Raw genomic sequence first — 15,930 nt, forward strand, 5'->3', positions numbered from 1 at the left:
TCCTAGAATCTGTGTCCATTTAAAATCTACGTGTAGGATCAGAAAACACCTTTCTTTCTACAGTCCAGCCTGTCTCACCTCACAGAAATTTTACATCAAGGCCAATATTTCAGTTGCTCAAGGTAGACATGACACAGACACCGTTCATCATCTCATACAGGCAAGAAGCATGATATGCTTGTAAGACAGAGTCCTGTGAGCTATTGCTTTACGATCAGATATAGAGCATATTTGAGTGTTGACTAATTCAGGATTTCTCCACCTGTTTGGTCATCAGACTCACCTAGGGAGACTACCGTATTTATAAAGCTTATGACTGTAGAAATATAAACATGATCAAATGAGAATCAGAACTTCCCGAAACATCTTCCCTACACTCATTACTCCAGGGACAATTTAATCTCGGTAGAGGAGCTCTGATAAACAGTTTCTCTTTCCATTTCTTCTCCCCAAGATTACCTCCACAGCTCTAAATAATTCATACATCCCGCTATTTTTAGATTGCCAATTTTGAATGTTATCTCAACTATTATATTACATATGCAGTTGCTTTACTTGTTATTGCCACTGCCTCCTTTCCATCCACCTATTTGATACTGATAAAAATTCTTTTCTTAATGGTTTCTAGACCTTTAGAAATATTCTCAAAACTTTTAATTTGTCAACGGTCCGAATGCTCTCATCTGGAGAGATTTGTATTACAGACTTCTTATTCTAATGCCAGAATTAGTGAATCATAATCTTTGAGGTCACAGATCAGTGTCTCCAATTGTAGGTCTTCAGTCTGCATTTCTCCAGCTTCAGGGTAGCAAACTCCTCCGCTTCTCAGCCCCCTGAGCCGTTCTGACCAGTGCGCTCTGAAGGTTGGTCCTGGACTCAGGCATGCCAGGCACCAAACAACAAGGAGACAAATACTCTTGAGGATTTCCATGTCTCAAGGAACAAGACTTTGAGAAAAGAAGCAATTGCTGTTAGCATTTCCCAGGTGTCTAACTTTTTCCTTCTAGATGTCCATTCTAGGGATTCTTTGTCAATTTTGGATTTATCAATTAGTGATAAAGATTTTTCACGGGATCACCTGAATTTTTTTTTTTTTAATGCAGGTTCTGGTCCAGCAGGTCTGAATGGGGTTTGAGATTCTGCATTTCTTACAAGCTCCTAGCCAGTGGGTTTGGTTCACAGTCCATACAGTGAATAGCAGGTTTAAGAGGATCAGGGCACATCTTGACAGGGTATCTTTCTTTTAATAGGGCCAGAATTTTTTTTAAGTTGATTTATCTATTTTGAGAGAGAGAGAAAGCACGAGTCGAGAAGGGGCAGAGAGGGAGGAGAGAGCGAGAATCCCAAGCAGGCTCCTAACCAGCAGCACGAAGCCCAGTGTGGGGCTCAGACTCACGAGCTGTGAGATCATGACCTGAATGAAGTTAGACACTTAACCAACTGAGCCACCCACGTGCCCCAATAGGGCCAGAATTTTTAAATAATTAATTGAACCATTTTCTTTTATAAAATATGTTTATTTTATGCATAAGTAGGTAAGATACTTACTTGATTCAAAGTCAGATCTATACATAATTGGATAGGGTTACAGGGTAAGAATTCAGAATTCTCGTGTAATGTTTGCTTTTCTTGAGGTCCTCACTGAAAATAATTCTACTTGCTAAATTGTATATTTAAAGAAAATATTTTATTATAGCCACCAGTGTTCCATATTAATTCCTCTTCCTTACATATTTTTGCCTTTTTCCCCCTAAGCTGGGACAATTGGAAGCACATTGAGTGCAGTATGATTTAAGGTAAATTGGACACTCATATCAGGGGAGCTCTTATAAAATAGCATTAAATGCGTTAAGTTCAATCTTCAAAGGAGTTTAATTTTATATTAGTTTTGGGTAATATTAGTGTTTCTCACTTATGGAGGCACATTTAAAATAATCAAGGGTGGTTTTTAAAAATCTCTATATCTCGATTGTACCCCATATCAATTAAATCAAAATCTTAGTATCTGTGGTCTGATGACAATATTTTTTAAAACCCCTTAACTTTAATGTGCGCAGGTGTAATGAGGGAATCTTGTCGTTCAAAAGCAGATTCTTGATTTAATAAGGCCAGTGTAGGGCTTGAGATAACTGCGTTTTAACATACTCTCAGCTTTTGCCCATGCCGCTGGTCTGTGGAGCAACCTCAGGAACGAGGCATCAGAGGATCTCTTGTTTTGAATCCCTTTCACTCTCTATGATCCTTTCAGTTTCAAGCAATGTTTTACATTCCCACACATCCCAAAGCTTCTTTTAGCTTTGGAATAGCGGTGGCCGCAGGATTCTGGGACATTTTTAGAAGAAACTATATGTCTGGAATGCCACTCTACAGGTGAGCAGACTAGAGCTGCCTGTTTCCTCAGTGTGCTGAGTTAACGAAGTGGGAAGAGAGTTGGAGGTGAAGACAGGAGTGGGAAGGGTTTAAAGAACCATTTCCATAAATGATTATACAATAATGAAAGGTACTGAAATTTGCAAAGCCACGGTTTCCATTCTGTCAGGATATATGTAGTGATTCCGGAAATTTAAAAATATGTGTGTGTGCATGTGTCCATTTTTACATATGCATAGATAGAGAAACTGACAGAGAGAAATATAGAGGGAGAGTTGAATTTTACAGACTTATGTAACCCAATTGCTTTGCTGTGAAATGTTACCTAGAGCCCCATCTTGAGAGTTCTACCATCATTGTCCTTCATTTATTCATTCATTCATTCATTCATTCACTCATTCATTCATTATTTTATTTTATTTTATTATTTTATCTTATTTTTTCAAGTTAGTTAACATAGAGTGTCGTATTGGTTTCAGGAGTAGAACCCAGTGGTTCATCACTTACATACAACACCCAGTGCTCATCCCAAGAAATGCCCTCCTTAATGCCCATCACCCATTTAGCCCATTCCCCCTTACCTACCCTCCTGCAACCCCCAGTTTCTTCTCTGTTTTGAAGAAGTCTCTTATGATTTGCCTCCTTCTCCGTTTTTTTCTTATCTTTCCCTCCCGTCCCCTATATTCATCTGTTGTGTTTCTTAAATTCCACATATGAGTGAAATCATATTTGTCTTTCATCATCCTATTTAGTAATCCAAAGTAGAAATTTGCATCCATCCTTAACACTTTCCTGGACCTTCAACTCACCTCGGTTCAGCCATGTCTGAACAATCCACTTTTCAAAAATCCCTTGACACTCTCCTTCCTTTCTGGCTCCACTGTCACTGCATGAAGTGTCCTGTTTAGAACAATCAAATGGCTGCTGACCGGTCTTGATTCAGCCTTGTTGTCTTTCCATTATCTTCCAACCAGCATAAGTGTGATACTACTAACATGTAAAACTACTTTTTTCACTCCCCTGCCTAAAAAAAAATTCAGCACCTCCCTTCACTAAAATGAGTGATGTCTGACAGTGATCCAGAGGTGATTCATGAACTGTAACCATTTTTCTTATCCATTTTTGGACCGATGAAAATTAAGTCAAATAAAAATATGAAGGCTTTCTCATATGAACATTTGATATCAACGAATGAATGGTTAATGGAATACAAGAGTGGTAAGATATTTTTTTTTCTGTCTTTGGAAACTATATGTAAACACTGCAACTTTCATATCAGGTGAATAAAACAGCATACTCTCCTAGGAACATTGATCTGACAATGATGAGGTGGCAGGTTTGAACTGAGAAGGGAGAGAGAACAGTTGAATATTCAGAATTATCAAACAAGTCCTCAGTTACAAGATTTTAAATGTCCAGAAGCAGAAAAGCAAAATATGAAGGGAAACATGTTTTAAAGATAAAATTGACATGACATAGCAATTGTTTGTAAATTATGGGGGAAAGAGCATAACCACATGAAAATGATACAGCTTAGCAAGATTTTTAGCTTTTGTAGCAGTTACTTCATAAATAGGTGCATGGTCACTGGTATAAAGACAACGCAGTGTTGGTTGAGCTACTATACAAATTATTGCTATCAAGAATAATAACTTTAGTTTCTGTAATGGGACTCCATAAGGAGTCTCCAATATTTTGCTTTGATCGTCACAGGTTTGAAAGATTCTGATTATATCAAATGAAATAAAAGTGAAAATAGGATTGAAGATATCTATAGGAAAGCAGCACTGTCATATAAGGAACTAGGGAAGCTGTTTGTGTACAGGAAATTTCTAGGATGTCTTAGACCTGTCTACAGTTACTTGAGGCCAAAGTACCGTTTAAGTAAAATCATGGGTCCTGGAGCCAAACTGCCTAGGATTAATAACTTATTATGTTTGGGACATAGGGCATTTACTCAAACTAAATAAGGTTCTATTTCTTTTAAAGGGGAATAATACTAGGGCTTTTCCTCAGGGAAAACTAAATATTTGGTAAGTAAATGCTGTAAACAAAGTTGTCCATTTAAAGTGTTCGGCATATTGCTTGATATTTCATAAAATCTTAATAATATACATATTGCTATTATCTTCAAAATATTCATTGTCATCTTATTGTTGTATTATAATTAAAATAAAACTAAGGCTACTTTCATACTCAAGAGTCTTTGACTTTATTCTTTGTATTTCTCCACACATAATCACTTTAATAAGGTTCAAAGGAGTGGCCTGGAGGGGAATTTAGGAATTGTGTTCTTTGGGGAAGTGTCATTGGATTTCCAAAACTGTGTACAATAAACCTAACACATTACATATCTCAGCAAATCTGAAAGACCTGCTTCTGATATGACATTATGATATTGATTCTATTCATGAACATTTTCTACTGCCCTGAATTTTCTTCAGGGCAAATTTGACATCCTTATTCTGCAGACTATAGATCAGGGGGTTCAGCATGGGCACAATGGTGGTATAAAACACAGAGGACACTCTCCCTTGGTCCATGGAGCTCACGGATGATGGCTGCAGGTACATGAACGCAGCAGATCCAAAGAAAACGGCAACAGCGGAGATGTGGGAGCTGCAGGTCCTGAAGGCTTTGCACCTGCCCTCGGTGGAGCGGATGCGGAGGATGCTGGCAATGATGAAGATGTAGGAGGCAAGGATGGTGAAGGCAGGAGTCAGAATGTTAAATGCACTCAAGACTAGGACCAATAATTCATTGATGAAGATGCTGGAACAGGATATCTCCAGGAGTGGAAAGAGATCACAGAAATAATGGTTAATCACATTGCGCTGGCAGAAAAGGAGCCTCATCATAAAAGCCGTATGGATTGTAGATCCAACGATGCCCAAAATATAAACTCCCACTGTGAGCCGGAAACAGATGTGTGAAGACGTGACGACATTGTAAAGCAAGGGGTTACAGATGGCAGCATAGCGGTCATAAGCCATTGCAGCTAACATGTGACACTCTGAGATAGCAAAAAGGAGGAAGAAATAGAGCTGAGTCATGCATGCTGAGTAGGAAATTATGTTCTTCTCAGTCACAAAGTTCACCAGCATTTTGGGGGTAATGACAGTGGAATGGCAGAGATCAATGAAGGACAAATTGCTGAGGAAATAGTACATGGGGGTGTGCAGGTGAGCACTGAGCCCTATCAGTGTGATCATGGCCAGGTTCCCCACCACCCTGACCACATAGACTCCTAGGAAGAAGAAGAAAAGGGGCAGCTGGAATCCGGTCTTCTCTGTTAGCCCAGCGAGGATGAACTCAGTCACTGTGGAAATATTTCCAGGGTCCATTATCCCCTCATCTGGTTCTAAGCTTAAAAAACAGAAAATGAGTGTACTTGTGGTGTGTGTGTGTGTGTGTGTGTGTGTGTGTGTGTGTGTATGAGACAGAATAATTTTATGGAGATCATTATTCTATTCCTCATCAAGGGACATTCATAATGTTGGTATCTCTTGAATCTCTTCCATCACTCTAGGGCAACCTATGATTCCAGCTGACCAGAGAAAAATTCAAGATACTTATAATTAAGATATTTCTAATTTTTAATAGAAAACACCAAGTTTTAGATTTTTTTTGAGCTAGTTAGTAGGAAAGTTACTACCATTATTTCTTTTTTTTAAGTCTTTATTCAAATTCCAGTTAATTAACATGCAGTCTAATACTAGTTTCAGGTTACAATATGGTAATTCAACTACTGTTATTTCTAATGACTCTTTCCTATATCCTTTGGGGTATCCTATATGTATAAATTAATGTCACACTTATCAAATGGCATAATGATTAAATTTTCATTTAATTCAAAATAAGAAAGAGTAACTTGTTTTATACAGTTAATAAACATAGGATTCACAAGTCTGTAAAAAGTTGTTATTTTGACCTGAATCATTTTCCTGACTAGAACTCGAACTCAGAATAAAAACCTGAAGAACTGGGCAACTACCAATACCATCCCACCTGGAATTCTGCGAGTCTGCTCGTCGAGGGTTCCTTCACCCAGGAAGAAAGCTGCTGCCTCATAAGGTAAGAACATAGTATACTTACACCTCAACAACTTCTCCCATAGTGAAAACTGTCTTCCTTTGTTTATAAATTCAACTAATCCCAGGGGAGTGACACAATGGCCAAAATTTAGATAATATATTGCATCACTATGGCCAGAGAAGCAGAGGATTATAAATAATTTAAGTTAATTGGACTTCATGTTGGTGATGGAGGCCAGAAAACTACACTTATTCCCAAAATATGAGCAAGGTTTTGGAAGAAAAACACCCTGGTGTCTTCTTATCATGTATTTCTTACGTACTCTCTACAGAATTGAAAGACGATAGAGGTATGGATTATTAGAACACGTGCAAAATACAACTACAAATTTTAGATTAAGTTCAATACGAGACAACGATGTGATTTTTTTTAAAAAAAAGGCTAATATATATTTCATTTAGATTGCAAAGAAATTAAAGAGATTCTAGAAAATGGAAATTTATTTTCTTAATACTCAAGCAACAGTTGGAATATTGTTTTCAATTTGTGTTACAATGCTTTCTGTGATTTAGAAAAACTGGAAAATTTCAGAAAAAGTATCAGAAATCTTGTCTTTTAAGGAATGGCTGAAGTAACTGAGGATATTTATTAGCAAAAAAAGATTTATGTGACACATAACAGTTACTGCCAAATGTTCAACATAATGCTACATTTAAAAGATGTTGGATTCATTTTTTTAAGTTTATTTATTTATTTTGATAGAGAGAGAGAGAATGCTAAAATTGGGAAAGGACAGAGAGAGAGGGAAAGAGAGAATCCCAAGCAGGCTCAGTGCTGTCAGCACGGACCCCCAATGCAGGGCTCAAACACATGAACTGTGAGATCATTACCTGAGCCAAGATCATGACCTAAGTCGAAATTAAGAGTCAGATGCTTAACTGACTGAGCCACCCAGGCTCCCCATTTTGATATTGGACTCATTTTATATGTCTCCAAGAGAATGAAGTCAAATGACCTGCTTGAAACTATTGGAAGAAATATCTGGTTTCACATCAGAGAACATTACAGTCACACATAATCTGATCTTATAGCCAGAAATGTTCGAGCACAGGCTAAAAGGCCACGGAGCAGATATTGTTGATGGATGCAAGGTTTAGATGGGTGGTTGGATTAAATCATCCTGAATATCTCTTTAAATTCCAACTTTCATGACTGTGTACTTCTAATAGGTCCTGATATTAGCATAGTAGCCATTGATGCAAAAAATTCAGTCCTACATTTGCTCTAATGTTCTGAAAAATGAAAACATTAATTTCTGTCCTGTGTGAAAATTAAATTAAATGATACCTGTAAAGTGAGGTCCCCAGCACAGTTCCTGGCTCTTGGTAAGAACTTAATCAATGTCAGTGTTGTTTCAATTGTAATCTATTTAAGTATCTCCCTGCTCTGTTTTTCATTCGCCCAACACTGTCATTCCCATAATGGCAGTAAGAGTTTCCAATTTCTTTCCTCAGCAGATCTTCTTGTTGTTTCTTTCCATGAACACATGATAATACAGAGATTTTCAACTTTTTTACTGAATAGTAACCTCTTAAAATAATCAGTATTTTCCAAGGTCTCCAAATAAAGTTCAAACTAATTTGTCATTCAAAGATTTACAACAATAACAACAAAGTTTTCTTTTTTATATCCCAACAAATACCATGTTATTTAGTTATTTGGTAGACTGTTAGTTTTTACTCACCATATCCCTTTAGCTTTTCTCTTCTTCCATTCCATCTACCTTATGACGTTTATTCAGCAGTTAGGATCATTTAGTTAAGAATTTAATATGAGAGAGGTACCTGGGTGGCTCAGTGGATTGAACGTCAGACTTCAGCTCAGGTCATGATTTCGGGGTTCATGAGTTCCAGCCCCACTTTGGGCTCTGTGCTGACAGTTTAGAGCCTGGAGCCTGCTTCAGATTTTGTGTCTCCCTTTCTCTCTGCCACACACACACACACACACACACACACACACACTCTTTCTCTCTCTCTCTCTCTCCCTCTTTCAGTCTCTCAAAAATAAATAAACATTTAAAAAAATATTTGAAAAGTTTAGTAGGAGAGCCCCAGTTAACATGACCATTTTGTGTGTGTGCCTATGAATACATTTCTTGTGTTTTACATAAGCACTGACTTTATATTAATTAGGATGAGTTATTTACTGGTTTCCCTTCTCTACTAGACTGTAAAATCAATACAGTACTTAGCACAGTGCTTTGCATCTAGTGACCCTCAATCGATATGTGTTTAATAAAATTATGAAGGAAGGTTAGAGATATATTAACATAGACTCAATCTAAGTCGGCAAAGCCCTCACACTGCCTGAGTTGAAATGAGTAAACAAAAAAGTTTCTGCCGTAATTTTATACTAGAGGGGACAGAGAGATAACAAAGGGGCCTGTGGTCATGAGAAAGCGTGAACAATAGAACGAGGACAAGTGAGGATGAAATGGCTGTGTACATCTCTGTGTGTGCTGGGAAAGGAGCCTGAGTGGAAAGCTAAGATTTTAAAATCCAAGGACTGTGATTCAGACATAGCTTTCCTTCTTCACAGAGAATTCAGTGCTGTGTACTTTTCTTCTTCATTGTTCTGAAGGGAAAAATGATCTGACGATGCTGGTGGATAGTTCGGAGTACCAACCTTGCAGGACTCTTTAGTGCTGAGGGAGTCATAGCCTATAAGTCTCCTTTGGCCATTGTTTTTAGTCACTGATATTGATGTCTGGTGAAGCTGATGCCCAAAACTGTCTGTCCCCCTGCAGAGGTTGGTTGATATTATCTGAGGATTTTACACTCTGGGTATAGATGCTAAGGGTCTGATTAAGAGCAAACAATGATAATGGCCTCCCACTAGGATCTTATCCCACAAGTATCCACTCATGGGAGAAGAAACAATTAGAATTTCCCTTTCTCCATTGGTACTCAAGGGCTTAATAGTGTCACAAAAGTGCTATTCATTGTTCTTATTAGGTTACACATTAGAACCAAGGATGTGAGAGATATTGTTAGAGCTCTGGTGGATTTCATGCCAGCCCATTTTTAAATGCAAATTTCAGGAAATTTATAAGACATACACTAAAGTTTTCTGAAGTCCCTTCCCACAAGGGCAAAGTAGAAAATCAGGGAAAACAACCTGGTTATGTAAGATCTGAAAGTTTTTTTCATTGGTCTCTGTTAACTGTATTTAGATTTCATAATGTACTCAGAAAACAGTGATGTTTGGAATATTTTAACTTGTGGCCTAAGTGAAAGCATATGCTAAATATTGCATAAATCCCTGGGAAGTTCCTAATTAGAGTAAGAAGGAGATATGGTAACTTTATTTTTTTCTAAAATAAAGAGAAATGATGAGGAGCAAAGAAATATGTGTGCTATACAAATTATTTTATTTCTGTATAAATACTGAATCATTTTATTTGTTTGGTAATAAAAACCGATGGTTTAATCCCATTAAAAATGGCCAGGGGACCTGAATAGACATTTTTCCAAAGAAGATGTATAGATGGCCAACAGCACATGAAAAGATACTCAACATCATTAATCATCAGGGAAATGCAAATCAAAACTACAATATCATCTTATACCTGTCAGAATGACTAAAATCAGAAAGACAAGAAATAAGCTTTGGTGAAGATGTGGAGAAAAGGAACACTTGTGTATTGTTTGTGGAAATGTAAATTGGTACAGCCACTGTGGAAAACAGTATAGAGGTTCCTCAAAAAGCTAAAAATAGAAATATCATATGATCCAATAATTCCACTACTGGATATTTACCCAAAGGAAACAAAACATTAATTCAGAAGGATACATGCACCTTTATGTGTAATGCAGAATTATTTACAATAGCCATTCAAGTGTCCATGGAAGCCATTCAAGTGTCCATCAATACATAAGTGGATAAAGATGATATAGCATATCTATACAATGGAATATTACACAGTCATAAAAAAAAAAGATCTTGCCATTTGTAACAACATAGATGGACCTAAAGGGTATTAGGCTAAGTGAAATAAGTCAGACCAAGAAAGACAAATACCATATGATTTCGCACATATGTGGAATCTAAAAACCAAAATGAATAAACAAAAAGTAGAATTAGACCTGTAAATACAGAGAACAAACTTTTGGTTGCCAGAGGGGAGATGGATGGGGTATGAGCAAAAAGGGATGAAGGGAAGAGGGAGGTACAGGCCTGCAGTTATGGAATGAGTAACTCACAAGAATAAAAGGCACAGCAAATGGAATGTAGTTAATGGTATTGTAATAGTATTGTATGCGGACAGATGGTAGCTACATTTGGGGCAAGCATAGAATAATGTACAGAGATGTTGAATCAGTATGTTCTATACCTGAAACTGAAGTAACATTGTGTGTCAACTATATTTGAATTAAAAAAAAAAAAAGAGGGAAAGGAAAGCTTACTGGTAAAACCTTGGCTGGCAGGTAGTGTATGTTACCTATTGTGGTTAGTCATAGTCTTCATGCCAAACATGTAAAATTAAAAGTTTATTAACCCTATATTTTAATAATGCTGATTTACAATATACCATCCTTTCCTATAACTAGTAGAAGTTAAGTCTTGAAAAACATATTAAAATATAAGGCAATAAGTATTATCAAAGGAATTGTACTTGACTTATTTCATCAATTTAAGTTAGCAAATAACCATTGTTATGCATCCTATATCTAGGAGATATCCTAATTCTGCAAATTTTGTTTGCATGCACTTTGCTTTCTAACTCTATGTCCAATACACTTGGTGTGCTATCGTGTCCACATGGTGCCCAGGTCAATGTCTAATATACCCTATCATATGGTGATGCTGTCCATGTGACTGGCATGAATCCTGTCCATGTGACTGACAGGACTATGAATCCAGTCCTCCCGCACTGTTCTTCAAAATTATCAAGTAGAATGAACAATTTCATTACTTGTGGACATACACTGTTGTCTCTGGATTGCTTCCTTATCAAACCTTCTCTGAGAATTACAAAGCTTTTCTCAAGCAAAATACCCATTTCCTTCTATTTTCAAGGATCTTATTCAGGACAACTCTGACATCTTTATTCCTCAGGCTGTAGATCAGGGGGTTCAGCATAGGCACAATAATGGTGTAAAACACAGAAGACACTTTTCCTTGGTCCAGGGAGCTCACGGATGATGGCTGCAGGTACATGAACGCAGCGGATCCAAAGAAAACGGCAACAGCGGAGATGTGGGAGCTGCAGGTGCTGAAGGCTTTGGCTCTGCCTTCGGTGGAGCGGATGCGGAGGATGCTGGCAATGATGAAGATGTAGGAGCTGAGAATCATGAAGCTGGGGGCGAGGATATTAAGTGCACTGAAGCACAAAACTACCACCTCGTTGATATAAGTACTGGAGCAGGAGAGCTCCAACAGTGGGAAAAGATCACAGAAGTAATGGTTGATTCTGTCAGCCTTACAGAAGAGCACTCTTAGCATGCAGCCTGTGTGAGCTGTGGCACCAGTCAAGCCCATGATATACACCCCAGCTACCAGCCGGGAGCAAACCTGATAAGACATGGTGACATTGTAAAGCAATGGGTTACAGATGGCAACATAGCGATCATATGCCATTATAGCCAACATATGACATTCCGATATAACAAAAACAAGGAAGAAGTAGAGTTGAGTCATGCATGCTTGGTAGGAGATGAAATTCCTCTCTGTCACAAAGTTCACTAGCATTTTAGGGGTAATGACGGTGGAATGGCAGAGATCAATGAAGGACAAATTGCTGAGGAAATAGTACATGGGGGTGTGCAGGTGAGCACTGAGCCCTATCAGTGTGATCATGGCCAGGTTCCCCACCACCGTGACCACATAGACTCCTAGGAAGAGGAAGAAAAGGGGCAGCTGGAGTTCTGGGCTCTCTGTTAACCCAGCAAGGATGAACTCAGTCACTGTGGAATGATTTCCTGCTGTCATTTTCCTCTGGGAATTTTATGTAGAAAGAGAAGAAGAAAAATTGTGGTAGATATTTATTGTCCCACCATGCAATGTAGTATGAAACAGAATTTGTCTTTTCAGCCATGTAGCTTCAGTTCTGTCTGTCCCTGATCTATGTTAGCGCTCAAAGACGCTGAGGTCTCCATAATGTGGGGCATGTAAATAAATATCAGTTAGAACTGTCCCTTTTTTGTTCTATGCTGTAAAAGTTTGTCTTATGCACTTCTATGTTTATGCAGCATTATTTACCCTAGCCAAATTGTGGAAGCACCCCAAGTGTCCATTGATAGATGAATGAATAAAAATGTAAAGATTTATATATATAACAGAATATAATTCAGCCATAAAAAAGAATGAAATCTTGCCATTTGCAATGACATGGATGGAGCTAGACAGTATTATTACACTAAGCAAAATCAGTCAGTCAGAGAAAGACAAATATCATATGATTTCACTCGTACATGGAATTTAAGAAACAAATGAGCAAAGGGAAAAAAGAGAGAGAGAGAGTAAACCAAGAAACAGACTCTTAACTATAGAGAACAAACTGATGGTTACCAGAGGGGAGGTGGGTTGGGGGGGGGATTGACTAAATAGGTGATGGGCATTAAGGAGTCCATGTGTGGTGATGAGCACAAGGTGATGTATGGAATTGTTGAATCACTATATTGTACACCTGAAACTAATATTACAATGTGTTAACTAACTGGAATTTAAAAAGAAACTAAAAAAAAAACAAAAGTGAAAAGACTGGTGATATTACTCTGTATTAGGTACATAACGGTTTGCTGTCCAGGCACTTTAGAAAAGGTATCTGATTTATTTTTCCCAGGTGAGAAAACTAAAATTCGGGGACTTCAGTTACTTGGTAGTGGAGACTCTGTGGCTATTCATTATAGGTGTGGATGATAGTTTCCTAATAGCACAGGTGAAAAATTTAAAATAGCCACGAGAAATAAAAGTGATAATAATGGGCTTGAGCTAATACTGATATCTGCCAGAAACACCATTCTTTCTAAAACCAAAGCATGTACAAAACACATGCTAGTTCAAAGAACATAAGAGATGGAGAAAAAAATCGTAATAGTGATACTAACATTTATTGAGTGATTCTAAACAGAGCAGAGTCTAGGTAAGATTCTATTGAGATGAATCTGATCCTGGTTACCTATCTATGCATGGATTGCCCAATGAATAGTGTATGAATAAAGGGAACCAACTGGGTTCACAGCATGAAATAAATAAAAACAAAAAGCCTTTGTCAGTTGCACGTAAACTATTAGGAGCTCGGTGCCATTCTGCCACTAAAATATCTGTCTGTGGTATTTATGTTTACACTGTGCAAGATATGGCTGGAAACAGATAAAGCCAAAATTTAATCTTCTATGTAGTATTCTGTCTTCCAGTTCCAACATTTTTTTAGTATAATACTAATGATTGTTTCTATAGCAAAATAATCTCAGTCTTTGGAATTTACAGTTTTCACATGCTTACTATTTTGTTAACTATTGCTTAGTTATGTAAAAGTATATCTCAAATGTTTTTAAATAGGAAATGGTTTTCTGCCATTCTCTTACTGTTGACACTTTCATCTATAGGCATGGAATTCACTTATGGTGAAGACATCTTTAGGTAGCAGGACACTGGTGATTTTTAAAAGTTATTTATCCAGATTTTAGTGATAGCACCATGTAAAACCGTTTGCCTTCTTAGATATAAATTTATTTAACTTAAAAAAAGTGAAATTTGTAATATATGTATTTGCTCCTATACTCCCTCCCCACCTGGATCATCATTCTTTTTTTTTTTTTTTTAAGTTTATTTATTTATTTTGAGAGAGAGAGAGAGAGCAGGGGAGGAGCAGAGAGAGAGGGAGAGAGAAGATCCCAAGCAGGATCCACACTGCCAGCACAAAGCCCAATGTGGGGCTTAACCTCACAAACTGTGAGATCATGACCCGAGCAGAAACCAAGAGTTGGACGTTAAACCAGCCACCCAGGTGCCACAGTGGGTCACCATTCTTGAAACTGTATTGGGAAAAGAGCTTTTGTCTTAAATCTTCCCGAGTCGGCTCACAATGCAGCCTGCCTCACTGCTGTCTTTAGGTACATTTTCCAACAATAACTCCTTGTTGGGCCTTTCCCATCTTTGCCACCCATTAGTGACTGGAAGTGATAAAACTGCCCACGATGTTCTTCCTTTTTTTTTAAAGCACCATTAACACATGACCATTGGATATAATACATTTTTACTAAAGGCTTAGTCGTAGTGTAGCGATTATACCTTTGGCAGAATACAACTTCAAACTGAATGTTACAAAGTCATGGTGTAAGGAATTTCTTTCTTGCAGTGGCCAGTGCTTGACTGCCACATTCTCCTCTCTTTCTAGAAAAGGAATAGCAAGTTAGGCAGAAGTAGTTCAGTAGCTATGTTTTATCTTGATAGCACAGCTTTAGAATATGTTACAGAACATGGAGTTTTCAAATCACCACTCTCTATAAACTTAAAACCTCTATATACTTCTGCTACCTACTTGACCCATGAAAGTATTTGAGTTTGTAAATCTTCTCTAAAACTTTCTCTCCTGTCCTCCTTTAGGAAACAGACTCTCCCTTGAGAGGAATAATGACAACTCTAAAATTCTCTTTTATTCAAATGATCAAAATTAAATTTTTTTTGATTTCCTCATTTGTTTGTGGTAAAAAAAAAAATCACAGAACATAAAATTTACAATCTTGACCATTTTACGTATAGAGTTCAGTAGTGTCAAATATGTTCACATTGTTGTGAAACAGATCTCCAGAAATTTTTCATCTTGCAAATCTGAAACTCTGTACCCATTAAATAAATCCCTTTTCTCTCTCTCCCTTGGGCCCTGTTAAGTCCTATTCTGTATGTTTCTATAAATTTAACTACTTTACGTACCTCACATAAGTGAAATCATACAGTATTTGTATTTTTCTGACTGACTTATTTCACTTAACATAATGTCCTGAAGATTTCTCAAACTTAAATGACTCAAAGGACCGCCTTGATTTAAAAAAAAAAAATAAGATGTTGGGACACCTGGGTGACTCAGTTGGTTAAGCATCCAACTTCGGCTCATGTGATCTTGCCGTCAGTGAGTTCGAGCCCCCCGTCAGGCTCTGTGCTGACAGCTCAGAGCCTGGAGCCTGCTTCTGATTTTGTGACTCCACTCTCTCTGTCCCTCCCTTCCTCATGTTCTGTCTCTCTGTCTCTCAAAAATAAATAAATAAATAAATAAATAAATAAATAAATAAATATTAAAAAAATAAAAAAATAAAATAAAAATTAAAATGTTATGATGCAATTTGAAGAGCATATGCCCTGTCAAAAAATATTGTTTTATATTTTAAATAACATCAACAGCATCCACAAAAAAACACAGCTAACGTTGTACTTAACGGAAAAAAGATTGAATATCATCCCCTCAGATGAGGAACATGGCAATGATGGCCATCCCTCTACTTCTACTCATCCTTATACTGGAGA

General features: G+C 37.4%; 2 protein-coding genes across 2 annotated transcripts; both read right to left on the minus strand.

Annotated features, from left to right (window-relative positions):
- Positions 1–4,778: 4,778 nt before the first annotated feature.
- LOC109257342 (putative olfactory receptor 8G3) lies at positions 4,779–5,717 on the minus strand. The gene has a single exon (XM_019433371.2). It carries the CDS (start codon positions 5,712–5,714, stop codon positions 4,779–4,781), a length of 936 nt encoding a protein of 311 aa, XP_019288916.2. The 5' UTR covers positions 5,715–5,717.
- Positions 5,718–11,436: 5,719 nt separating this feature from the next.
- LOC109257341 (olfactory receptor 8G1-like) lies at positions 11,437–12,402 on the minus strand. The gene has a single exon (XM_019433370.2). It carries the CDS (start codon positions 12,394–12,396, stop codon positions 11,437–11,439), a length of 960 nt encoding a protein of 319 aa, XP_019288915.2. The 5' UTR covers positions 12,397–12,402.
- Positions 12,403–15,930: the final 3,528 nt, after the last annotated feature.

This window comes from Panthera pardus, unplaced genomic scaffold, assembly GCF_024362965.1.
Source record: "Panthera pardus isolate Hobbes unplaced genomic scaffold, ASM2436296v1 HiC_scaffold_12, whole genome shotgun sequence".
In the NCBI taxonomy this organism is placed as follows: Eukaryota; Metazoa; Chordata; class Mammalia; order Carnivora; family Felidae; genus Panthera; species Panthera pardus.

Excerpts from the sequence above, each read along its gene's own strand:
- LOC109257342 (XM_019433371.2), bottom strand. The coding sequence starts at position 5,714 with ATGGACCCTGGAAATATTTCCACAGTGACTGAGTTCATCCTCGCTGGG.
- LOC109257341 (XM_019433370.2), bottom strand. The coding sequence starts at position 12,396 with ATGACAGCAGGAAATCATTCCACAGTGACTGAGTTCATCCTTGCTGGG.